The following is a 25,587-nucleotide window of genomic DNA, read 5'->3' on the forward strand; positions in this document are numbered from 1 at the left end:
ATTCGGTCAGCAAAACCGAGCGAACTAAAAATTAGTAAATATTATTGGAAAGGTGACAAATATACATGAAAAACACCGATGCAAGAAGTTGCGTAGTTTCTTTACAAAAAAAAAATACCAAAGAAAACCTAACCCAGACCTAACCCCTAAGAGTAAGACACGAGTGTCCAAGAATTTTCATTTGAACCGATATGGAAATTCCCGAATTTTTCGTAACGTCGAGAAATGATTTTCGAAACTTCTTCGAGCCCTGACCATACGCGATGGGTGTCGTCCGGTGTCGGACAAGGCCGGACGACGGATCTTATCCACCTTGAAAATCGTACTTTCGATTTTTGGCACTCGCGAACGAACGAACAAACAAACCTAACCCCTAAAACACGTTTCGCGCGTCGCGTCCATGCCCTCCGGGGCGTAGTGAAAACACCGCTTATGAAATTATCTTCTCGATGGTCGGAGAAAATTGTTCGCATTGTCCCGGGACGAGCGTAACGGGGGGGAAGAACACACACACCTGGTGGTGGGCGAAACTTTTCGGACCGAGCGGAATGCACATCACGGAGTCGGCGACGTTCAGTCGAGCCTCGGCCTCTCACCGCGCAGTGTCTCGTCCTCCTTTCTTCGAAATCTGTTTTACCCGTTTACCTGCAGTGTGCTCTTTCGCGGGATCGCGCATAGGTATCGGCGTGAACGGGAAACGAATCGTGTGAGAATCGGTGATAGCGATCGAACTGTGATGCGACACGTCCCCGTAGATCGAGTGCTCGCGAGGACCACACGCGAACGAGTTTGATCCGAGATCCTACCGTTTGTCAGCCAGCAAACATGGGGGACCGTTCGAGGGCGACGTGAGGCCGTGACATGAAAGAGAAACTTCGAAAATGTATGTGCTTGTTTACTTATTAACCTGCCCGCTTATTTATCAGCATACGCGATCGGTATTCGATCTACGTCTCCCCGACTACGATAACATCTCGCTTTAACTGCGAATTTTCAACGCGGACACGACCGATCATCGTTTACATTAATTATCTTTAACATTGAATTCTTAATCTTTAATTTTGTTTTTAATATTAATTATGTTTATGAATGTATACATGTATAGAGGGTGTTCGGCCACACATGGGTAAAATTTTAATGGGGGATTCTAGAGGTAAAATAAGACGAAAATCGAGAATACCAATTAGTCGATGGTTATTAACAATTAAATTCAAAAATTTCAAATCGTTCGGGAAAAATTATTTTTGGTTGCGGGGGTCGATTATAATTATTTTTGGTCATTACACATACCCCCGAAATCCTACGCACTTTCGAGAAAAAAATTCCTTACCGAAAATCTAATTTGAGGCCAAAAATGGTTCCCTGAAATTTCATGCAAATATTTAAAACGTTATAACTCCTGAACGGATTGGACGATTTTGATGTTTAAAAAAGCAAACTACGCGTATTTTGATGGAGAATATGTACAAATCGCAAAAAGTCCGAAAAGTTGATTCTTGAACCCGAAAAATGAGAAAAACCCCATAAAAATTCTCCAATATTCAAACAGCCATAATTCCTACAATAGTGAATATATTTAAATGAAATTTTTGGAGGAAGTAGAGCTCATGGGTATCTACAAGAAAGTATTAGACAACTTTTTTGTAGGGCGTCAAACAAAATCACTAATAATCAAAAACGAATTTTTAAGAAAAATCGACAAGGGTAGGTGCCTAAATTTTTCGGCGAAAAACAATTTTTTCAAATCGTTTTAAAAAAATTATTTTCCGTTGCGGTGGTCAATTACAATCATTTTTGGTCATTAGATATACCCTCGAAATCCTACCCACTTTCGAGAAAAAAATTTGAAAAGGTGTGAAATTTTTCGACAAAACTAAAAAATTTCAAATCATACTAAAAAAATTATATTTAGTTACAGGGGTCAATTACAATCATTTTTGGTCATTACACATACCACCGAAATCCTACGCATTTTCGAGAAAAATATTCCTTACCGAAAATCTAATTTGGCGCCTTTTTTCGACGAAAAAGAAAACTTTCAAATCGTTCTGGAAAAATTATTTTCGGTCGCGGGGGTCACTTACAATAATTTTTGGTAAATAGATATACCCCTGAAATCTTGCGCATTTTCGAGAAAAAAATTCAGTACTGGCGGAATTTTAAACGTTAATAACTTTTTAACGAAGCCTTCATCGACAAATTGGTATTCTTGATTTTCGTCTTATTTTGGCTTCTAGAATCCCCCGTTGGAATTTTGCCCACTTTCCTAACCCTCCTGATCCTAACCCAATCTTGAAAACGAGCGTCGAGCGTGTCGAGCGTAACTTGATGCCGATCGTTATCGATACACTGAATTTTATCTCACTCGCAGGCATTCTCTTTTACGTGACTCATTGTCAGTCGAATTCGTAGAAATAACCTACCCACTTGAGCATCCACGAGATTCGTATAAAACAGAGAGTTTATATTTAAAACATTCTGTACATATTTAAATGCTGCGAATAAATGTATTTCAATGCACGAGTACCATTATTGGAACCTTATGAGCGAAACTATCGGTTAATTATTCGTATTATATTCGCCGAACATTCGAACCCACCGAATGAATAAAATTGAATATTTAAATAAATATCGATCGATGTCAGATTCGAAGAGAAACAACAATCTACTACGCAGAGTCTTCTTGACATTGTTATGGTCAAGGCCAATCTCTTCGCGTACGATCACTGTAGATCGTGATTGCGAGAGGCATTATTACTTCCACGTTGGATACAATCGACGGTTGTGCAATTTATTTGGAAAACATGTATCTATTGTCGCGAATCCGCGTACCGAGTCGTCAGATGTGTCTCGTCGGGAACGTAAAATGCAACGGTGAAAGCGGCGTTTGCAATGAATTCTTAATCAGTTATATTAATATGTTGTAGAGTCAGGCGTATGTTGCTCATTGACCTTCTAATTTAGAAACGGATTCATGAAATTGCATACGCGTGTCAAGTTGAAACGGTTTCGTCGGAATTGAAGCGATTAAACAAGATGGCGAACGCCATTTTCCAAATCTATTATTCAGTAGTTTCTTTTTTCTTATTTTATTATTCTATTCGGTAGTTTAGTTTCTAGTAAAAAAAATCATAATTAAACAATGAAATTAAATATCTTATCATCTTAAATAAGTTTGGTCGTTAACGATTAGGCTATTTAGTATAGAAATTCTATTTCCTTGTACGTTTAAATTCACCTGCTTTCTGATATGAATATAAAATAACAATATTTTATTTGGAATTTAGCTTTCGTAGAAAATTTATCCTGATCGTTATCCTGATCCGTTAGGCCACCATCACAGTATGTATCTATTCAGATAGTCGTCACTCCGATCACGATTAAAATTTCTATTTACAGTCGAATATAATTTGGATTCACGACACGCAAAACCTTTAAATAGTGCTTTAATACGCCGCTGTTATACGTTTAAATTTTTCGACGGATTAGCCAACAGGAAGTCTCGATGTTCGATTTTGAATGTTAAATGCGAATTTGTATAATTCTAAATCGATAGAGTGTTAATTTATGCACAATTCCTCTTCCTGGGTTGATTGTACTGTGTACTATAACAATGGCTACAATGAATTCGAATGTCGAAATCCTAATCATTTTTTTTTGCTAAATATTTAACTAACTTACGATTCCATGTACGAGTATTTGACGAATAAAATATTCGTTTTACAACTATAACGTCAGAGGATTTTTCGAAAAGAGGGTACAGCGTTCGATATTTAAAAAAAGGAAGCATTTTAAAAATTATCGAGAATGCGTTAGATTTTAGTATCTGTCGTCCGTTTGTGAAAAGATGACGCCCGATCGAAATGGAATCCGTCGAGTGAAAAGACCTTCGCGTGCAAAATGCCAAAGATTCACGGTGTGTAGGAAGTTTGGCTATGTTCTTTACGCTTCGGTGCTCTTAAGCGGCACGCGATTTCGCCGGTGCGTTTAACGCATTCGCGAAAAATTATTCGATCTTGGGAAAACTACCGCGGAATCGTTCGTTCGCAGAATAGCGGAATCGTTTCTGGTTGTTCCTTCGTGCGTTTCGTTTTTTTCACGGCATAAATTTTGTACGCTTCGAGCGGTGCCCCCTCGACGTTGAAATTATTCCTAGCGCGGCGGTTGATGATTGAAAAAAAAAGAAATGGTACCGGAGATAATTTTCTCTTTGGTCGTATTCGGTTCTCTGGTTCTGTCGATGTATTTACTTTGCTAATAGATTGTTTCGTTATATTTTAATATCTATTATAATACCGTTATATATCAGTTTTGAGAATGAACAAATGGAAAAATTCAATGACTCGTAACGGTCAAGGGAAATGTTTTTACCGACAGTGAGAGCAACCCGGGCGATAATTCAGGATATCCAAAAGGAAGTGATTTCACCGACGAAGAAAGCAGCCCACGTGACATTCCAAGATGTCTTCTGCCCCACGTGTATCTACTAGCAGCTTATTATTTATCAGAATAAATTAATCGATTGGTGGTTTGCTTGTTGGGGGATCTTTTAACAGAGAATGTATCACATCTTTATAGAAAATTCAAATTCTATTCGTATAGACGGTAAGAGAGATTTCTTTAACATGTCTAGCTGGATTGCAAACCATTGATTACGATCGATTACTATTTTATACAACTTCTGTCGAGGTATCGTTATTACGTCCAGTAGATTAGGAATGTATTCTATTCCCTACTTATTACCGATAATGTGGATTCTTAAAAAGATCACATAACCTCGAACAAGAGCCGACTGTACGCGGCAAAAATATGTATCTTCGCGATTTAGTTAATTTGGTGAAATCTAACCTGAATAATCGTTGACAACTTCAAATCTGTTAAATTTTTTACATTTCTCTTACGTGTCTATTGAAATATTGCTGTTGCGAAATTTGTTTGTTGAAAAGGCGTGACTCGCCGGTACGTCGCACAGCAACCAACCTGTTGATCGTGCAAGAGTACAGACTGATAAAATTACCAGAAATATCTCTAGAATTTTCTAATTAATCTTGTAGATAAGACTTGGAGAATTTTTGCGTTACTTTGAATCTATTTCGTAGGACATAACTGGTTTATACTCGAGGGTGGATCTATTACGAAACGTCCCAAGAACGCCTCATTCGTTGAGGTTAACGAGGTTTCTCCACCTCGCGTCGAAGTTTGGCCCGTCCGTTCTTATGAAATTCTAATTTTTAAAAGAAAGTTTTCGAATGGAGGTTTGTTTCACGCGGAAGTATTACGCGTCCGTACGTTTAATCTTAAATCGTCAGAAACAATCGATCGCGATAGAGCGCGAAATTTTCTACCACTTACGTATTAATTGATTCCGGAACGGTGACGTAAGTCGAGACGAACGCAATGCACGTACGTCTGTACAGAATGTCTTTTAAAGTCGAAAAAATTACTTTTCAAGAAATTTTGAAATCGCACGCACTGTCTCACGAAACTGTGCGTACAAATTAGAAACGCAGTCGCCACGAATAATTGAATCGCGAGAGAAACGACGAGATCTGGCGGTGAGAAATGGTAATATCTGGCGGTGAAAAATAGAGGGAGCAAAAGTATACGGAACGGAAGAGCCACCATTACGTAGAAACGCCATCTGCAACAACTACTTTCGCATTTGCTGCATATACTCATCTGCATATCCCCCCCCCCCCCCCCCCGTGAGTATACGACGTCTATAATTTTTCGTTATAACGAAAACCTGTTTGTTTCAGTGACGGTAATGTATTTGGATATTTTTCGGCGTTGATACTTTCCGCGAAATGCATATTCACGAGTTTGGAAAGAAATGTCTCGTCCAAGCCTACGAAGATCGACCTGTTCGCGAGTGTACGGCGATATCTCGATGATCCTGTGAACTAGAAAGTAATCAAACGGTTCAAGAGGGAAAAATCTAAACGCGCACGAAGCGAACCAGCGGCGCACGCCACACGTTTCGCAATTATTCCAAGAGAAAATGTCAAAGACGGAAACGCCTTTTAATGAACCAGCTTTGCGTCTTTCACTCGATCTTTCTCTATATGTACATACAGGGTGTTCGGCCACCACTGGGAAAAATTTTAATGGGGGATTCTAGAGGCCAAAATAAGACGAAAATCAGGAATACCAATTTGTTGATGGAGGCTTCGTTAAAAAGTTACTAACGTTTACAGTTCCGACTGTACTGAATTTTTTTCTCGAAAGTGCGTAGGATTTCGGGGGTATGTGTAATGACCAAAAATGATTGTAATTGACCCTTGCAACCGAAAATAATTTTTCCAGAACGATTTGAAAATTTCTTTTTTCGTCGAAAAATTTAGGCGCCAAATTAGATTTTCGGTAAGGAATTTTTTTCTCGAAAGTGCATAGGATTTCGGGGATATGTCTATTCACCAAAAATGATTGTAATTGACCCCTGCAACCGAAAATAATTTTTCCAGAACGATTTGAAATTTTCTTTTTTCGTCGAAAAATTTAGGCGCCAAATTAGATTTTCGGTAAGGAATTTTTTTCTCGAAAGTGCGTAGGATTTCGGGGGTATGTGTAATGACCAAAAATGATTGTAATTGACCCCTGCAACCGAAAATAATTTTTCCAGAACGATTTGAAAGTTTTTTTTTTCGTCGAAAAATTTAGGCGCCAAATTAGATTTTCAGTAAGGAATTTTTTTCTCGAAAGTGCGTAGGATTTCGGGGGTATGTGTAATGACCAAAAATGATTGTAATTGACTCCTGCAACTGAAAATAATTTTTCCCGAACGATTTCAAATTTTTGAATTTAATTGTTAATATCTTTTTAACGAAGCCTTCATCGACAAATTGGTATTCTTGATATTCGTCTTATTTTGGCCTCTAGAATCCCCCATTAAAATCTTTTCCAGGGGTGACTGAACACCCTGTATATGTATATCACCAACAGATTTTGACGTTGCTTCGAACTGCGAGTCGATTAGTCGACCAAGGTCTCGAGGAAAAAGGAACAGGATCATTGGCCAAGTCCTATATCATCGCTATTCCGATCTTAGCAATTGCAATTTTACCAACCTCTGATCTGATTTGTTTTTCAGTTGCATGAGACATCCATTTATGAAAACGAACAATTAAGAACCAGCCACCATGCTGATGGATGGTTGGGATATTTGAAGAAATCACAGTTGTACTTTCATAGAATTTATACAAAATAAGACGTACTTGTAAAGCTGCCGAAACCAGACTGAGCCGATAGATCGACCACGTGCATAGCACCTTTTTTGCGAAACCTAGATGGCGGAATACGATGTATCGTATAGTAACGTAGATGGCGCGATTGTCGCTATACTGGAATTCCCATATTCCAACGCATGCTATATTTGAAACGACTTTTATTAATGTTTCAATAATTTGTAACCCACCTACAAGGTAGCAATTTCCAATGGAATCGTGGAATCGTCGTCTCGACCCATTTTCACCGTTCGCGAGACGGAATTGCCTCATCGACAAAGACCATTTTAAATCCAATTATCCGGGATAATTTTTTGCTCGACGCGCGACCGTGGATCCGAAGAATATTTTACGGCCGATCGTAAACGACGACGGAAAAACCGGGTCGGTGTAGTAAAACTATTCAAACGGTCTCTACTCTGCTCGAAAGTACGAACGAAATTTCTCTGGGAACATTGTTGCGAAAATATGAAACGTTTCGATTATGCTATTATGAAACGAAACCGTTTATCGTCCGCTATCTGTAGCGCGGTTTTCTCGTACCAGCAAGCACATTCTTGCTGCATGTGCGCTCGAACCGCGACGGAGCTGTTCTTTTTCGCCTTTGTAAATTTCTAGCGGTCCCTAACGCGAATTAATTTGAACGGCTGCCGTGACTAATTGTACAGGAAGTGCGAACCGAAACACGGAATATACGCGATACCGGAAGCATCGCGTTTATACGTATACCGCGCGTCCGTTGTCCTTAACACTATTTCTACACCGATTTATAAGCACAATTGAACGCTTATTAGTAAATAAACGGTTGTAAGTCAATCAAACCACCGTATCGAATTATTTACGCCTTTATTTTTAATTTTGTTCGTAAAGAATAAAGAGACTTCTAGGACCGCGAAGAGAGACTTAAACTATATGAAAATAATTTTCTAGTTTATTTTATACTACCTTTTATTAAATAAGAATTTTTTCTTCAAAATGCTATACTGTTTCAAAGTTTCTATATTTTTTGTTTGAAATAGACTCAGTACGCTGTACACCAACTTACATTGTCAAATAGGATTAAAAGACTTAACTACCATTTAATGAAAGATAATCAAAAATGGATTAAAAAAATATTTTCGTATAGTTTAAGGGTCCCTCTTCTTGTTCCTAAGAGTCTAGTACGATAGAATTTTTAATTCTTTGTAAACCAAAATTAAAAAGGAAACTTCAACTTAATATTGTAAAAATCCTGGTCCATTTGAAACAATTGTTCCTTGGGGATAATGTGATTGAGAATAGATGGCCCGATGAATTTTTCTCGATATCGAATCGCCATTTTAACCGCGTACGAGAAACGTTTTCTGGCACACGGAGTCATAGAATGGACTTTGAATAATCGTTCATGTAGTATTTCGCGACACGAGTCGGTGAAATTTATTCCGCGGACCGCAAATTTCTGGCCGTGCATTGCGTAACCGTGTGACATAGAAAGAGGAGAAAGGCGTGATTACGTTAACCGTAAATATAAATCGAAAGCATTTCCCTGCGCGATGGACAGCGGGATTAGGTCATCGGGATAGCTCGACGATTCCCTCTTTTGAAAAAAACCACGGTTTTATGCGTATAGTGAACGGAGTTACGTGACACCATCGTGCCCGAATATTTCAACGTTTGCTAGTTACTCTACGCTCGAGCAGAAAGCGAGAGAGAACCGTGTTACTTTCCCGACGGTTGAATCTATACAGGGTGTTCGGCTACTCCTGGGAAAAATTTTAATGGGAGATTCTAGAGGCCAAAACAAGACGAAAATCAAGAATATCAATTTGTCGATGGAGGCTTCGTTAAAAAATTATTAATAATTAAATTCAAGAATTTCAAATCGTTCTGGAAAAATTATTTTCGTTTGCAGGGGTTGATTACAATCATTTTTGGTGAATAGACATACCCCCGAAATCCTATCCACTTTCGAGAAAAAAATTCGAGTAGATACTGAAATTTTTAGACGAAATTAAAATATTTCAAATCATACTAAAAAAATTATATTTAGTTACAGGGGTTAATTACAATCATTTTTGGTCATTACGCATACCCACGAAATCCTGTGCATTTTCGAGAAAAAAAATCATTACTGAAAATCTAATTAGGTGCCTCGACGAAAAAAAAAAATTTCAAATCGTTTTGGAAAAATTATTTTCGGTTGCGGGGGTCAATTACAATAATTTTTGGTGAATAGACATACCCCTGAAATCTTGCGCATTTTCGAGAAAAAAATTCAGTACGGGTGGAATTTTAAACGTTATTAACTTTTTAACGAAGCCTCCATCAACAAATTTGTATTCTTGATTTTCGTCTTATTTTGGCCTCTAGAATCCCTCTTTACAATTTTTCCCAGATGTGACCGATCACCCTGTATAAACAAAAATTGCGGCTTTCTCTGCAATTCTTACAATTTTAGACGCATTATACAAACCGAATTAGATGCTTTTAGAATGTTCGTTTATCCATCGTTGGTCTCGTGTCGCTTTTACGCGTTGATCAATATTGATCGCATAAGTTTTCACCTGGTAGTTAAAAAAGAAATGAATTCTAACTGCGAGACATTAAAGAAAATGAATAGAACTCGTGCATTTCTAAGTAACTATCCAAATGTCCAGAAAGTATTGTTCTCGTGGATAATCCGATGAATTTTACTTGGAGAAATCGGAGTTGCTCGAAGAAGAACGTTTCCGTGCTATTGACTCTGTCGATCACGCAATCTAATTTCGAACAATTACTGTTTGCGTAATCTATCGCACAACGAGGTACTTGTAACCAGAATTTCGGAGGAAAAATCTGATTTTAACTGTAGAGAATAAAAAAATAAGATTTAAATGTATAATTATATATTTGTTTACCTTTCCATCGGAAGTCGAAATGTTCCATTGTCCCGTAGAAGAGCAAATGAGATTTTAGAATCTGAAGCAAGCAAATATACAAGGTGATCGAATTAGATATTTTAGAAATATCTAATTAATTAGAAATTATATATTTGTTTACCTTTCCATCGGAAGTCGAAATGTTCCATTGTCCCGTAGAAGAGCAAATGAGATTTTAGAATCTGAAGCAAGCAAATATACAAGGTGATCGAATTAGATATTTTAGAAATATCTAATTAATTAGAAATTATATATTTGTTTACCTTTCCATCGGAAGTCGAAATGTTCCATTGTCCCGTAGAAGAGCAAATGAGATTTTAGAACCTGAAACAAGCAAATATACAAGATCGAATTACATATTTTAGAAATATCTAATTAATTAGAAATTATACAGGGTGTTCGGCCACCCATGGCAAAAATTATAATGAAGGATTCTAGAAGCCAAAATAAGACGAAAATCAAGAATACCAATTTGTTGATTGAAGCTTCGTTAAAAAGTTATTAACACTCAAAGTTCCGGCTGTAGAACGGCAAGTTGTCCACCTACTCGAATTTTTTTCTCGAAAGTGTGTAGAAATTCAGAGGTATGTGTATTGACCGAAAATGATCCTAATTGACCCCCGCAACCGAAAATAATTTTTCCAGAACGATTTGAAATTTTTGAATTTAATTGTTAATAACTTTTTAACGAAGCCTCCATCGACAAATTGGTATTCTTGATTTTCGTTTTATTTTGGCCTCTAGAATCCCCCATTAAAATTTTTCCCACGGGTTGCCGAACACCCTGTATATTTGTTTACCTTTCCATCGAAAGTCGAAATGTTCCATTGTCCCGTAGAAGGGTGAACGAGATTTTCGAACCTGAAACAAGTAGATATATAAGACGATCAAATTAGAGGATTTATTAAGAACAGGAAGATCCTCGTGCGCGGAGTAAAAGCAACAACAAGACGTCCCGACCCTACGCCGCGCGTCTACTTTCCCCGCGTTCCGTTTAGACGACTTTCTTCCCGCGCTGACGCATTCCTGCCCGATGAAAACAAGAAAGAGGAAAGCCGGCAAAGGGAGAGGAAGTTCAAAGAAAAAAAAGATCCAGTCGTTTTAAAGGAAGAGAGAGGCGTGTGCAGGAAGTGGAACAGCATTGCCGGAGGGAAGGACGTCGAATTTAGGCCGCAATCGTGTACCCAGGCCCTCGGTGTTACCGGGTACACGCATAAGCGTGTCGGTAGCTCTGAAACGTCAACGATCAGGACGTGTCACGCGAATCGTCGATCAACGACTACCAAACATCATGGCACAACGGGTTTCTCAATAACAGCGATAGAACTTTCAATTATCAGCTAGCAAGTTGTCGATGAGAGGTACAGAGAGTCGTTCGACGCTTTCAAATTCTCGTTCGACTCAAACTTTATACAGTGGCTCGCAGTGAAAATCGTCCGCCATATTTGGTTTCTTAATTTTGGCCAAAATATGCATTATGTGAACATGACATTATTGTAATTAACGTAATAATGTGTCATCTCTATTGTTACTTGTTTCCATATAAAAAGGAACCCAAATATTAGCAAATATATGTAATGATATCTTAAAAATCGAATAATATTCGGGGATTATATGTGCGTTCAACTGTTTTTCATATTTTTTCGCTTAGTAAGCATTAGATGAGTTTCATCACACTATTTCGTTAATTTATCGATTTGGAAAAATGGAATCTCAAAAAGAAACAAATAACAATGGAGATTAGTAATTTCCTTATTTTTTATATCTTTTAAGAATGTATTCTACTGTAGTTCTACTTCTATTTGTAATTCGTGCAATTTCACGTTGAAATTTGCCTTTATTATAATGGAAAATTACTAATTTTCGTATCTCCATTGTTTACTTTCTTTGAGATTCCATTTTTCCAGATCGATAAATTAATGAAATAGTGTGATAAAACTATGCTCATCTAATACTTACTAAGCGAAAAAATGTGAAAAACAGTTGAACACATAAATGTTAGTTAGGGGAATCCCCGAATATTATATGCATCATAAACAGAATTGCAGTCTAGCCAGAATAAACGAAATTTGGTTTTGTCCTCGATTTTTATTTTATTTCGATTCAAAGTTCTATTTATAGGAAACCCCATTACGCGAATATTACCAGATGGATAATTTTCTTCGAACACTCTCTAATCTCTAATCTCGTTATTAGGCTCGTAGCTGTATGTCGTTTCAGAAAAAAGATTTAAGCGTCACCGATTCTTTATAGAAGGCCGATCGAGACGACCTGATTTTCAATGAAAAATTCTGCGAGAAAACTGACGGTGGAACCAGTTCTAATAGTCACCTAAAATAGCTCTTATAGCAGTACGATTACGAACTTTCGATTGTATTAGTATACGTGGTAACATAATAAAATACGTCCGAAAGCTGAACAAAAAAATTAAAAGGAGGTCAACGCCGGAATATGTAATTTAATCGGTAAACGGTTACTATAAAAACATCGATAGTTTGTGCATTTAAAGAAATTCCATTTTCAAAGAAGATACGTATTCGAACGTTGTGGAAATGTTTGTTTAAGTATCGGTAAAACAGCCTTGGTAAATTAACGATAGGATAGATCGACTGTGTCCGTTTCTTTAGCTAGCAACAGCAATAATCCGATCTTTTGTATTCTAGATGTTAACCAAGTCATCCTTGAATCGTTAAATCCTGTACTGCGAAGAGCGTCGAACTATGAAATGTACACTTTTGTAACTTCGAAGACGCGGATGATTCGCGTTCCTTCGATAATGGATATACTTAAACATACAGGGGGTTCGACCACCCCTGGGAAAAATTGTAATGAGGGATTCTAGAGGCCAAAATAAGACGAAAATCAAGAATACCAATTTGTCGATGGAGGCTTCGTTAAAAAGTTATTATCAATTAAATTCAAAAATTTCAAATCGTTCTGGAAAAATTATTTTCGTTTGCAGGAATCGATTATAATCATTTTTGGTGAATAGACATATCCCCGAAATTTTATCCACTTTCGAGAAAAAAATTCGAGTAAATACTGAAATTTTTAGACGAAATTAAAAAATTTCAAATCATATTAAAAAAATTGTATTTAGTTACAGGGGTTAATTACAATCATTTTTGGTGATTAAACATACCCTCGAAATCCTAACCAGTTTCGAGAAAAAAATTCAATGAGTAGATAAATTTTTGGAGAAAATTAAAAAATTTCAAATCGTTCTAAAAAAATTATTTCTAGCTAGGGAGGTCAATTACAATAATTTTTGGTGAATAGACATACCCCCGAAATCCTGCGCGTTTTCGAGAAAAAAATTTAATACGATTGGAACTTTAAACGTTAATAACTTTTTAACGAAGCCTCCATCAACAAATTGGTATTCTTGATTTTTATCCTATTTTGGCCTCTAGAATCTCCCATTACAATTTTTCCAGGGATATTCGAACACCCTGTATAATAACTGGTCTCTAAGTAGATTCCTCTGCATCAAAGATGAGCTAATTTATAGATCGCTACAGAATCGTTAGTTATTACTCATAAAAATGTTATCTGAATTGTATCACAGGAAATTTGAATGACAAAAGTTCTCGAATACTCGAGTTGAATTCAACCAACCGTGTGACTAAATAGAAATATTCGATAATTACGTAAAATTCAGGCAATTCGGTGTAGCAAATAATAACGATCTGATATTTAACAGTGGAGATTCCTAATATTTTTGTTTAATTTCACAGATGATCCGTAGCAAAATGTTATTTTAGCTAAAGTTACGACAGCCTGGAAGAGACTTCGTTAATCTTGCTTCGACTGTTTATGGTTTCTTGTTACTAACCACGGCGTAACATCGACGGAGCAATGCTGGCGCCGTAGTTACACTCTCGCTTTCGAAATAATAATTATTTAATATCCAGAAGCCAGGGTGAAATGCGAGCGGAGCGGTACCGGTTTTCGGGCGTCTCTTAAACGCTTCTTTCTCTTTCTTCCATTCTTGCGAATAAATTGTCCAGCAGTAATGAAAGCATTTTCGAAAAGGCGATCCCCGGGCACCGCGCGTTGCCCCACAAAACATTAAACTGGATTTTACGTAACGAAACTCGGCATCGCGTTGGCACGCGTAAACACAGACGCTGTAATCTAGCGGTTTTTCTTTAATTTAATTCTTGCTCGAACAGCATTCTTACCATTCTGGTAACAAACAAGCGAAATATGTCGAAAATGCAGCTTCTGATCTTCCATATTTTACGGTACACCAAAGAAATACAATTGCACGGAAACAAAGAAAATTATTTACGAACGAGACTCGATGTGTCAGCTGTGAAAATATACAGGGTGTTACCAAACCTGGGAAAATTTTTAACGGGAGATTCTAGAGGCCCAAATAGAACAAAAATCGGGAATACCAATTTGTTGATTAGGGTTTCGTTAAAAAGTTATTAAAAGATTTCAAATCGTTCTGGAAAAATTATTTTTAGTTGCAGGGGTCGATTACAATCATTTTTGGTCATTACTCATACCCCCTAAATCCTATCCACTTTCGAGGAAAAAATTCGGGTAGGTGCCTAAATTTTTCGACGAAAAAAAAAATTTCAAATCGTTCTAAAAAAATTATTTCTAGCTAGGGAGGTGAATTACAATCATTTTTGGTGAATAGACATATCCTCGAAATCCTAACCAGTTTCGAGAAAAAAATTCAATGATTGTATAAATTTTTCAAAGAAAAAAAAAAAATTTCAAATCGTTCTAAAAAAATTATTTCTAGCTAGGATGGTCAATTACAATCATTTTTGGTGAATAGACATACCCCTGAAATCCTAACCAGTTTCGAGAAAAAAATTCGTGTAAAATTATTTTGTCGATTTCATACAAACAGTTTCAAACAACTTTCTACACTGGCACTGTAAATCAAAATTATTACTAATGTAGAGATACAACGAACATACGATGTACAATGTTTGTACAAACGTAATAAGTTGACTGGATGGTGATGTTTGAATCGAAACAGTAAAGTCACGTATACGTGAGAATGGTCGTCAAAGTGTTAATGCGTTACTTCGGTTTGTAAAGAAATTTTCAGAGAAAACGTTAACACCGTGTGCTGTACAAACAATTACTCGTTCTGTTAGCTACTATTGAAATTAACTGAATGTTTGTTCTCGCCAACTTTGTCTGTTTTTAGCTTTTCTTGTCACGTTGCAGGATGAGGAGGAAGAAGCAAGGAGTTACTGAGGGCGAGGGGCCATCGATCCTGTTACTCGTCGCATTGACTCCTGTTATCTGTTCCGCCGGAATCCTAGACCCTTGGCAATGGGCGCGAAGCGATCGTATCGAGGTCAACATTCCTTGGTTGCCATGTAATTATCACAGATAACTATATTTTAAATAATAGCTAGACTAACAGAGTCACGCCCCAACGAATAAAACAAGTAAATAAAGATTGTAATACTTGAACTCTCGAATAAAATTACATAAAATCTATTTCACTTACGCGACAGTGCTTGTACGAACACGTTACCTACTTATCCGGGATTATCGAATTGCAGCCATTTTGTTACGCGTTAACGAATATCTGAGTCACAAGTTTTCATTAACGGTACGCTTATGAATGCTCTGTAACGATCAGCGTTTCTTTATGAAACGCCAAACTGAAGGTTCAAAGCAAGAAGGAAGGATTAAATTCGTTGAAAGAGCATTTCATTGCAATATCAATGTACCTACGAACCGGATGAACGTTTCAGAATTTCGTAATTCATACTCGAGTATGTTTTCATTGTTAGTCGAGAACGAGACGCGTTGCTACGACGAGCTAGGCTGTTTGAATATAACCAGGAGCTGGTACCACCTCATCCACAGACCACTGAACGTGTTCCCTCTACCACGAGAAGTTATCAATACAAGGTTTATCTTGTACACGAAAGAAAATCCCACGGAAGTGAGTATATCAGGTTTACAATGACAATGTGGTGTCGAAAGAGATTTTTTTTTTTAATATTTCTATCGATCGGTGGTTCAACATATTGATATTTGTCGCTCGATGAGTCATCGTCTGTTACTTTTTAGTTTATTCGTTTCTGTTTCAGGGCCAGGTGCTAGTAGTCGCTAAGGATAAGTCTATAAAACGATCCTACTTTAATCCAAAAAGGAAAACAAAATTCATCATACATGGTTTTATAGATACTCCTCTTAGTAATTGGGTCAAGGTAAGCCCAATGATTCTCTAACACTAATCTTGTACGTGTTTAATTCTCGATTGTTACAGCCAGGTAGATACTGTATTCGATTAAAAATAAACTGACTGCTTAAGGCCATTGCGAAATTATTCCAACCATTCGTTCAGGAAACATGTAATAAGTAATAGTAGACACTGACGTCTCAACGAAAATGAACAGAGATAAATCGATATAAGTTAGTAAACTTGGAATGACACAACCCTTGAACCATTAGACTTAGGACATAAGTACCGTGATATCGTTTTGAACAGATCAAAGAACTGCATCGAATAGCAGGATAGAAATTACGATTTCCATGGTCTCTTGTTTCGCGGTTAAATTTGTGTTCTTGAGGTCCATTTTAAGAAAACAAATGTATATCACAGGTATCGAATGGGCCTGGTTTAGCCGGTAAAGTAGATTTCTTGTTTTTTATAAACCTGCAAATATCTCGGTAACTATGCGAAATATGGCAAAATATCAAGAGGCCTTTTTTGTAGAAAATTAAATTTCCAACAATTTATGTCCTATGACATTTTTTTATCGGCCGCACTGTTTCCGAATATATTTATATTTCGGTGAAGTTGCAGAACAACTGCCCCCCTCCCGAAATAATGATTGGGGAACGCAAAGGCTTTAATGTTTTTTATAGGAAATTTAATTTTCTACAAAAAAGGTCTCTTGATATTTTGCCATATTTCGCATAGTTATCGAGATATTTGCAGGTTTATAACAAACAGGAAATCTACTTTACCGGCTAAACCAGGCCCATTCGATAGGGCCCCTCCCCGAGATTACAGAGGGTCTTCAATCTTTCCAATCTCTATAAAGTTGTGGCTGTTCTGATCATAGACAAGCATTGTACCGTTGCCAAACCTAGTGTCGCGTAATGCGTCATTTTACATAAAACATACTATATATACACGTATATGTAACTTAATATCTCAGTGACTGTTTAAGTCAGACGCACAACCTAAGACTGGTAAATCTTTTCACAGAACAAGCAGCTCTCGTGAACAATTTAGTGTCGCCCAGTTAGATGAATCGCCCTGTACAATTAACAGTGAAGCTCAAAAATTGTCGAAGACCTTCTTTGTAAATAATATCTTGTGTGATCGGTATCTTTGTCAAGATGGTCACCTGAATTTTCGTTAATCGTAGGAGATGAGGAATGAGTTACTGAACCACGACGATTACAACGTCATCGTCGTCGACTGGGCCGGAGGTAGCCTGCCACTCTATACCCAGGCGACCGCCAACACCAGACTCGTAGGCCTCGAAATAGCCCATCTGATCAAGCATTTACAGGTAAAAATCTATTCAAGTTTCAGTCTGTTATGGTTTGGGTAAGACCACTATTAACACGAATTCATAGACTTATTATTACTTTAAGACTACATAGTGTAACTTCTAGAAAATGAAAAAGGCATGTAACACTATTGAGTACTGCGAACGTTCTAGTTCTCGCGCGGGAAAGACTCATAGGTGGCGACACTGCATTCCTCGACACATTTTGAACTGTTCTAAATTTTCGTCGTGAACTTTAAAATCATTCGACTTCATTTTTAGATAGTAGATACCACTCGCTACTACCTCCACGGCGTTTAAAAAAAAGACTATAAATTGCAAGACACCGAAATCCTACTCCCTATAAACGTTTCCCTACAAACGATTTAGCCTGGGACAATGTCTTTCTAACCTTACTAACCGCGATGTCGAATACCTCTCTTATAACTTTCCTATATAAATTTTTTATGAGATTATATTGTATCTAAACTTTGTTTATTAACATTTCGATAATAAAAAAGAAAATTGGTTTAATACACGAAGTTAAAATCAGAGTATCGAAGAACACATATTTTAAACTAAGTACGCGGATCAACGTTGTTTTAGTAAACTTCCCTTTACTGTTTTACATTGGCCAATTTATAGTTTATGATATTTTTAGAAATCTATCGAATAATGAAAAGTAATTCGTGTTTCAAACTAAATTTTTACTTTATTCTCTTTGCTAATTAGTACTGCACTTTCTATTTTTAACTTGTTGATTTCGGTTACGAAAAATTAAGTAGCATTAAATTGCTTCGTATACGAATTGATAGTACCAAATTGCATGGCTTTCTATTAGAATACTACACAGCATCCCGAATTATATAGTCGTTATTTATTAGTCATTTTTGCATCAATTCATTCAACTGCATCATTCATGGTTACTACATTTCAATCATTTATCCACTCCAACGATTTTTAATGAAATTTATTTGTTACGAAAAAACTTTCGTAGAAAAATACGTAACCTTGATTTTTGCATTTATACATGCACTCTTACGATTTTTTTATAAAGTCCCAAGTCCCCTGATAACATTCCTCGATCATTTTTCTACCGATTTTTTATGAAATTAATACAAACAATTATTGGATGTATGAGCTCTTAAAGATTTCTCACCTTTCGTTACTTTTCCATTAATTTCTTCTTCTGTAGTACCTTATAACCGATCTAAATATTACTCAAAACTAATTAATTTCTAATCAAATTCTTCGACCACTTTTCCACACATCACGTAATTAATTAGATATAAACGATCACTGGAAACGATGATTCTCTTAATCGATATTAATTAATAATTCTCTTTCTCTCTCTTTCTCGTTCGACTGCATCGCCATCTACGGCAGAACGCCCAAGTTTGTCGAGAGTTTTGCCCGCTCTTTTTAGATCATAATTGTGTCGCCACCTCCTGGTGAAGACAGCGAGATAGAAAAGAGAAGGCAATAGTGTGCAACAAAGAGAAAGAGAGAGAACAAGATTCGAGGACACCTTTTATAACCACTACGTTCGTAATTAAATAATTATTAACACATATCGGAAATCCTCACATTTTTTCGAATTATTTAACGTAACGACCTATAGAACTATCGCTAATAACTAATTTCAACGTGAATCGCAAAATTGATCCTTGAATTTTGTCAGATTGTACTAGTTAAAGATGTAATAGAAAATTAGATATTATTCGTATTTATTATGGTTAGAAAACAGAACATTTGATAATAGTGTACTATACTATAATAATATATAATGTACTATATGTAGGCCTCGTATACGATTGTACAGGGTGTTCGATCACCCTTGGAAAAAATTATAATGAGAGATTCTAGGGGCCAAAATAAGACGAAAATCAAGAATATCAATTTGTTGATGGAGGCTTCGTTAAAAAGTTATTAACGTTTAAAGTTCCGTCTGTAGAACAGCTGTGTACGCGTGATAGTGGTTCTCACTCAGAAAACTGTATGGCTGTCGATTCGTCACTGAGTAGAGTTTCTCATGCTGAGTGAGAACCACTATCTCAGGCGGAAACTTTAAACGTTAATAAGTTTTTAACGAAGCCTCAATCGACAAATTGCTATTCTTGATTTTCGTCTTATTTTGGCCCCTAGAATCTTCCATTAAAATTTTTCCCAGGGGTGGCCGAACACCCTGTATGTATGGGTAAAAAATTCTATCATCATTGTTATCGTCTACCTGGACTTGACAAAGGAACAAATGCAAACCAAATAACTTTAAAGATTCATTTATCATGGAACAAAATTGATGTGAATGATTATTGCAAAACACTATCGATTTAATTTCTTGAGAATTGAGTATGTCATGCATTCGAACGGTTATTCGATTGATCGGAATGTATTGATAATTGCTAGCAAGTTCGACGAATTTCTGCCTGAAAGGTAGCTGAGAAAAACAATAAAAATGATTGTCCCCCTATGAAACAGACAAATTATAGACTGGATCCGAACGATGTGCACTTAATCGGGCACAGTTTAGGGGCGCACACAGCTGGTTATGCCGGTGAAAGATTAAGTGGAAATATTGGCCGCATCACAGGTTTGGATCCTGCCGAGCCCTACTTCCAAGGAATGCCGAGTCATCTGAGACTCGATTACACCGACGCGAAGCTGGTCGACGTCATTCACACCGATGGTAAAAGCATCTTTTTCCTAGGTAAGAAGGCCATTCGTGAACGGAACAGCCTGACAAATTACAAGACTTCTTGAAAGTAATAAGCTGAATAAACAAATCTAGTCACCGGGAAGTACGGGTACAAGTAAAATTGATGTTTAATGAGATGTGCCATCTTCTTGACCTGCTTGCATTGTTATTCTCCTTCCTGAAGTAAATATGTAATATATAACTTGGTCTCAAGGATACCGATACATATACTTTTAAGTTTAACTACGATGAGACAGATAGGCATCTCTTTTCCACATTTTGTAATTTCTTAGGCTGTTAAAGGGTTAAAGTTACTTACTGTAAACTAAGAGGAAAGAGGTCAGACAAGTCTCAACGCACATCCAAACTAATTTAGTATACGATAAGGACTTCCAGGATACGGGATGAGCCAGCCGTGCGGTCATCTAGACTTCTATCCGAACAACGGCAAAGAACAGCCAGGTTGTACAGACTTGAGCGAAACTACACCTTCCTTGCCTTTGACGCTGATCAGGGAGGGCCTGGAAGAAGCATCGAGGGTGTTAGTGGCATGCAATCACGTGCGTGCCATAAAACTGTTCATCGAGAGCATAAACTCTAGGTGCCAGTATGTAGCGCACGAATGCTCCAGTTACGCCAGCTTTCTAAGAGGCGAATGTTTCTCTTGCAAGAGCAACAATAGTCTCAGTTGTGGCGTAATGGGATACCATGCGGACAGTAGTCCTGCGCTGGTCAGACGGCAGGCGATGGGGCACGATGTCCTGTCGTTGCTGGGCTCGAAATTCTTCTTCTCCACTGGCAAAGATGACCCCTATTGCAGTGAGTAGCGACTATATGTTCTGCTCTTCCATTTCTTACTTTTTCACCTACAAAAATTGTAATTAAAATATTATTAAAATATAATACACTGTTAAGAGCAAAATTGAACCAATAATAATGCTTTTCTATAAAATGATTGGGAGTTTGACAAAAACGTATTACATATATTATTCTACCCTCATTCTGTTTTAAATACTGTCCAACAGTTTCTCGTTTTTTACGATTCTTTCGATTTCCACGAGTATCTTGCAATTATTTCATCGTCATGAATTGCGACAGACTACTTTCACCGTCTTATCGTCGCAAAGAAAATCGCGATACGTCTCGACGCTAATTTAAAGCTGTCCTACATTCGTATCGATTAGAAACTTATAACGGCAATTTCGCCGTACGATTAATACCCACGCAATTTATGGATGACACATAGGCGTATTTTTTTCAAATAATTTATCAAAATAAAAATTGTAACCGGATAAAACGTTATTGGTCGTTATCTGTGACGCTAGTCTGTCAATATTAACGATTACTTGCAATTTTATATGTTTTTTATTACAATCGTGTATCTGATCTTTTTCAGGGAGACATTATCGAATTACTATCAACCTTGCACGTCCACCTACCGCAGAAAGCTGGGTTCAAGGTTTCATGAAAGTCACTCTTCGCGCCGAAAATGGTATAATGCGCGACGTCGATCTCACTCCGAGGTAACTTTTTCTTCCGACTTTATACAATAGTCTAAATAGTTTTCACACTCTGCAGATGCACGAGCAAATTTTTCCATTTTCATAGAAACAATAATATAAATCTTTCTACGTAGTTTAATAAACGTTTAATAGTTTTCAAACTTCTTTTTTCTAAATCTTTTATAGAGAAAATCGTGTACTCAATTTATTTAACAATTAATTAATAGCAGCGTACTCGGTAAAAATTTGATCGTCATTGTTTCAGTGATTTAGGAAAGAATGTTGTGGGTTCCCTTGCTAATTAAAAATAAATTGTTTTCTATCTATTCAGCTTAAAAACAAAAAAAAAAAGAAACACGATTCATATTTCACAATTTCCCCATATTCTAAACACCACGATTTCATTTTCTAACTCTTTGGGGCACGCTGGGATTTATTCAAGCGGAAGGTTTATCGCGACAATCTTTTTTTCCTGGTTTTCTATTTTTTTATGTTTTTACATTATGTGATACCTTCATACCACTTTTGTTTAATTTAAAACGCAATAAAATTTCTATGCAACATGGGTCCATTTTATTATCTGAAATCCCGTGCCGCAAAGAGTTAAATAACGTTGCGTGTCTGGTTGCAAAGTGATCATAAACGCGCGCCTACAGTAAGCGATACTTTCGAAAACAAATTTTATCGTTTCTTTCGCTCATTACTTATAGCGGTTACATGAAATTGGAACACGGATCGACGGTGCGAATGGTCGTCGCGCATCCAGCTGGTGCAAACGGAGAAATTGGAAAAATTAGACGAGTTGAACTTTCATGGATGTACGACATGGACGTGCTGCAGCCGCGATCACTGTGCTTCTTTTGGTGCAACGATCGGCTTTACGTGAACAGCGTCACCGTCGATGTCATGGAGCTTCCAGGTAGAGGGTAAGTCCCTAGATTGAACGCAATTCTTTCTACAAAATTGTAAGATCATGCTACAATTAATACAGTTTTTAAATGTGATTCTTTGTGTATGAATAACAATGATACTGTTGCATTATAAAAATTGACTACACCCTTCCAGGTAGAGGGTAAGTCCCTAGGTTGATGTAAGATCAATTCTTTCTACAAAATTGTAAGATCATGCTACAATTAATACAGTTTTTAAATGTGATTCTTTGTATATGAATATCAATGATACTGTTGCATTATAAAAATTGACTACACCCTTCCAGGTAGAGGGTAGGTCACTAGATTGAACGCAATTCTTTCTACAAAATTGTAAGATCATGCTACAATTAATACAGTTTTTAAATGTGATTCTTTGTATATGAATAACTATGATACTGTTACTAAAAATATGTCCTTTATCCGTGTGGCGACGTACAACCATCCAATGTCGAAAAGTTCAGTCCAGTTGCACGAGACACTCTGTATACCTAAAGAATTTCAAACACAATATTAAAAACAATTTCTATTGCTCATCATTTTAAATAACACTGATGGTTTACACAATATTCCTATTACAGATACATATGTATATAGATACATGTACAGGGTGTTCGGCCACCCCTGGGAAAAATTGTAATGGCGGCAAGAATACCAATTTGTTGACAGAGGCTTTGTTAAAAAGTTATTAACGTTTAAAGTTCGGCCCTTACTGAATTTTTTTCTCGAAAATGCGTAAGATTTCGGGGGTATGTCTATTCACCAAAAATTATTGTAATTGACCCCCGCAACCGAAAATAATTTTTCCAAAACGATTTGAAATTTTTTTTTTCCGTCGAAAAAATTCACACATTCTCGAATTTTTTTCTCGAAAGTGCGTAGGATTTCGGGGGTATGTGTAATGACCTAAACTGATTGTAATTGACCCCCGCAACCGAAAATAATTTTTTCAGAACGATTTGAAATTTTTTTTTTCGTCGAATTTAGGCGCCAAATTAATTTTCGGTAAGGAATTTTTTTCTCGAAAATGCGTAGGATTTCGGGGGTGTGTGTAATGTCCAAAAATGCTTGTAATTAACCCCTGTAATTGAATATAATTTTTTCAGAACGATTTGAAATTTTTTTTTTGTCGAAAAATTTAGGCGCCAAATTAGATTTTCGGTAAGGAATTTTTTTCTCGAAAATACGTAGGATTTCGGGGGTATGTGTAATGACAAAAAATGCTTATAATTAACCTCTGTAACTAACTATAATTTTTTTAGTACGATTTGAAATTTTTTAATTTCGTCTAAAAATTTCAGTATCTACTCGAATTTTTTTCTCGAAAGTGGTTAGGATTTCGAGGGTATGTGTATTCACCAAAAATGATTATAATTGACCCCCGCAACCGAAAATAATTTTTCCAGAACGATTTAAAATTCTTGAATTTAATTGTTAATAACTTTTTAACGAAGCCTCCATCGACAAATTGATATTCTTGATTTTCGTCTTATTTTGGCATCTAGAATCCCCCATTAAAATTTTTCCTAGGGTTGGCCAAACACCCTGTATATTGCTTCTGTTGCATGTGTATCTATGCGAATTAGTTAGTATAATTTTACCTGTGTTATTTTGTACGTGCAGGAAAAGAGAGGCAGATTTCACCAGTAAACTTTGCTCGGCGAGCAGACAAGAGTATGCAGAAATTGCTAGTGGATCCACAGCATCGTTCATCGATAATTGCTAACACAGCACCTTGAATTTACTAAACAGTGGTATTGATTATTAGCTCAAGGTACTTAATGCTGTTCCTGTAGAAAGTATGATAATTAAACGCTTGTAGCAGGATAACGAACATTGTATAGAGTTTATCCAGACAAATTTAACACGTAGATAATGAATGTGACAATTTTATATCTATTTACAAATCGGACGATTATTCAAAACGCGGAAGTGTCTATGCTCATTTCAAAGAACGTGCTTCTGATAAAAGTTCGTTTGGGAAAAATATTTACCTTGATTATAATTATATGATATAGATACAGAGTGTTCGGCTATTAATGATCATCGTTTTAGATGGCGATTCTACGGACCAAAATAGTACCGAAAATTAATAATAACGAAACTGAGTTTGAGACTTTTTTTAGTTTCCGACCTGCTAGGTAATGTAATCAAGAGTATTGCAAAAGAGAAAAACTGTCGAGAGTATCTTTTGTATGAAAAAAGTACGTTGTAAAACCTCTCCTACATGTACATGGAGTCGTCAAAAAATTTTTAAAACAAAATTACGAAAAATTATACATTGTAATGTTTCGAGTAATTATATCCAAATGCCATAGAAATCTTTCCGTACAAAAATGAGAAATAAAGGTAGCAATCTTTTACAGAATTTCGCCATTTTAAAAGACTATTCGGATATATGTATTCTCGAGAAAACAACGTTATCATAGATCGAAGTGTGATGTGTGGAATAGGCGTGTATCTGCAGCAGTATTAATATGATCGATTACTTTGTACATCTTGTATATAAAATTGGGTACTTGTAACTAAGATAATGCTAGAGTTAGTGTAAAAACAAGTGTTTTGCGAGCGATTATCAATGGTTACTGGCAAAAATTGCTATACTAATTTTTGTACGTTATTTACACGAAAACAATGTCTGTTGCGGCATAATTGCGACAATAGTTTGTGATATTTTTTTTCTTTTTTGTTGTATAATTTAAATATTATATTTAATACATAATTTACTGGTAACGTTTGATTTGAAATTGTACAAAACAGGAATAAAACAACGGCTGTAAACAAATAATCAATACCTTGTTGCACTGCATACTTTTTAACACGTCTTAAATATTAAAAATAACTT

General features: G+C 36.5%; 1 protein-coding gene across 3 annotated transcripts; it reads left to right on the forward strand.

The window, feature by feature from the left end:
* The first annotated feature begins 572 nt into the window (after positions 1 to 572).
* LOC143344151 (pancreatic triacylglycerol lipase) lies at positions 573 to 25,508 on the forward strand. Of its 3 annotated transcripts, XR_013080070.1 has the most exons (11): positions 573 to 883; positions 15,320 to 15,474; positions 15,898 to 16,052; positions 16,201 to 16,320; positions 17,491 to 17,637; positions 20,095 to 20,323; positions 20,699 to 21,130; positions 21,708 to 21,834; positions 22,524 to 22,739; positions 24,366 to 24,623; positions 24,676 to 25,508. XR_013080070.1 is itself a non-coding variant. In XM_076769911.1 (10 exons), coding segments are annotated over exons 1-10 (1,686 nt in total). In that variant the 5' UTR covers positions 573 to 881; the 3' UTR covers positions 24,469 to 25,508. The 3 variants fall into 3 exon arrangements, 2 of the variants coding, with proteins under 2 accessions (XP_076626026.1, XP_076626027.1); XM_076769911.1 differs by having other exon boundaries at positions 24,366 to 25,508; XM_076769912.1 differs by having other exon boundaries at positions 20,708 to 21,130; positions 24,366 to 25,508.
* The last annotated feature ends 79 nt before the right edge of the window (positions 25,509 to 25,587 follow it).

This window comes from Colletes latitarsis, chromosome 7 (assembly GCF_051014445.1).
Source record: "Colletes latitarsis isolate SP2378_abdomen chromosome 7, iyColLati1, whole genome shotgun sequence".
NCBI classification, from domain to species: Eukaryota; Metazoa; Arthropoda; class Insecta; order Hymenoptera; family Colletidae; genus Colletes; species Colletes latitarsis.

What these genes read in the sequence shown, in the direction of transcription:
- LOC143344151 (XM_076769911.1), top strand. An exon ending in CAACATTCCTTGGTTGCCAT is followed by an intron (nt 15,475 to 15,897) that starts GTAATTATCACA and finishes TTTCATTGTTAG; the next exon opens with TCGAGAACGAGACGCGTTGC. An exon ending in CAAAGATGACCCCTATTGCA is followed by an intron (nt 21,131 to 21,707) that starts GTGAGTAGCGAC and finishes GATCTTTTTCAG; the next exon opens with GGAGACATTATCGAATTACT.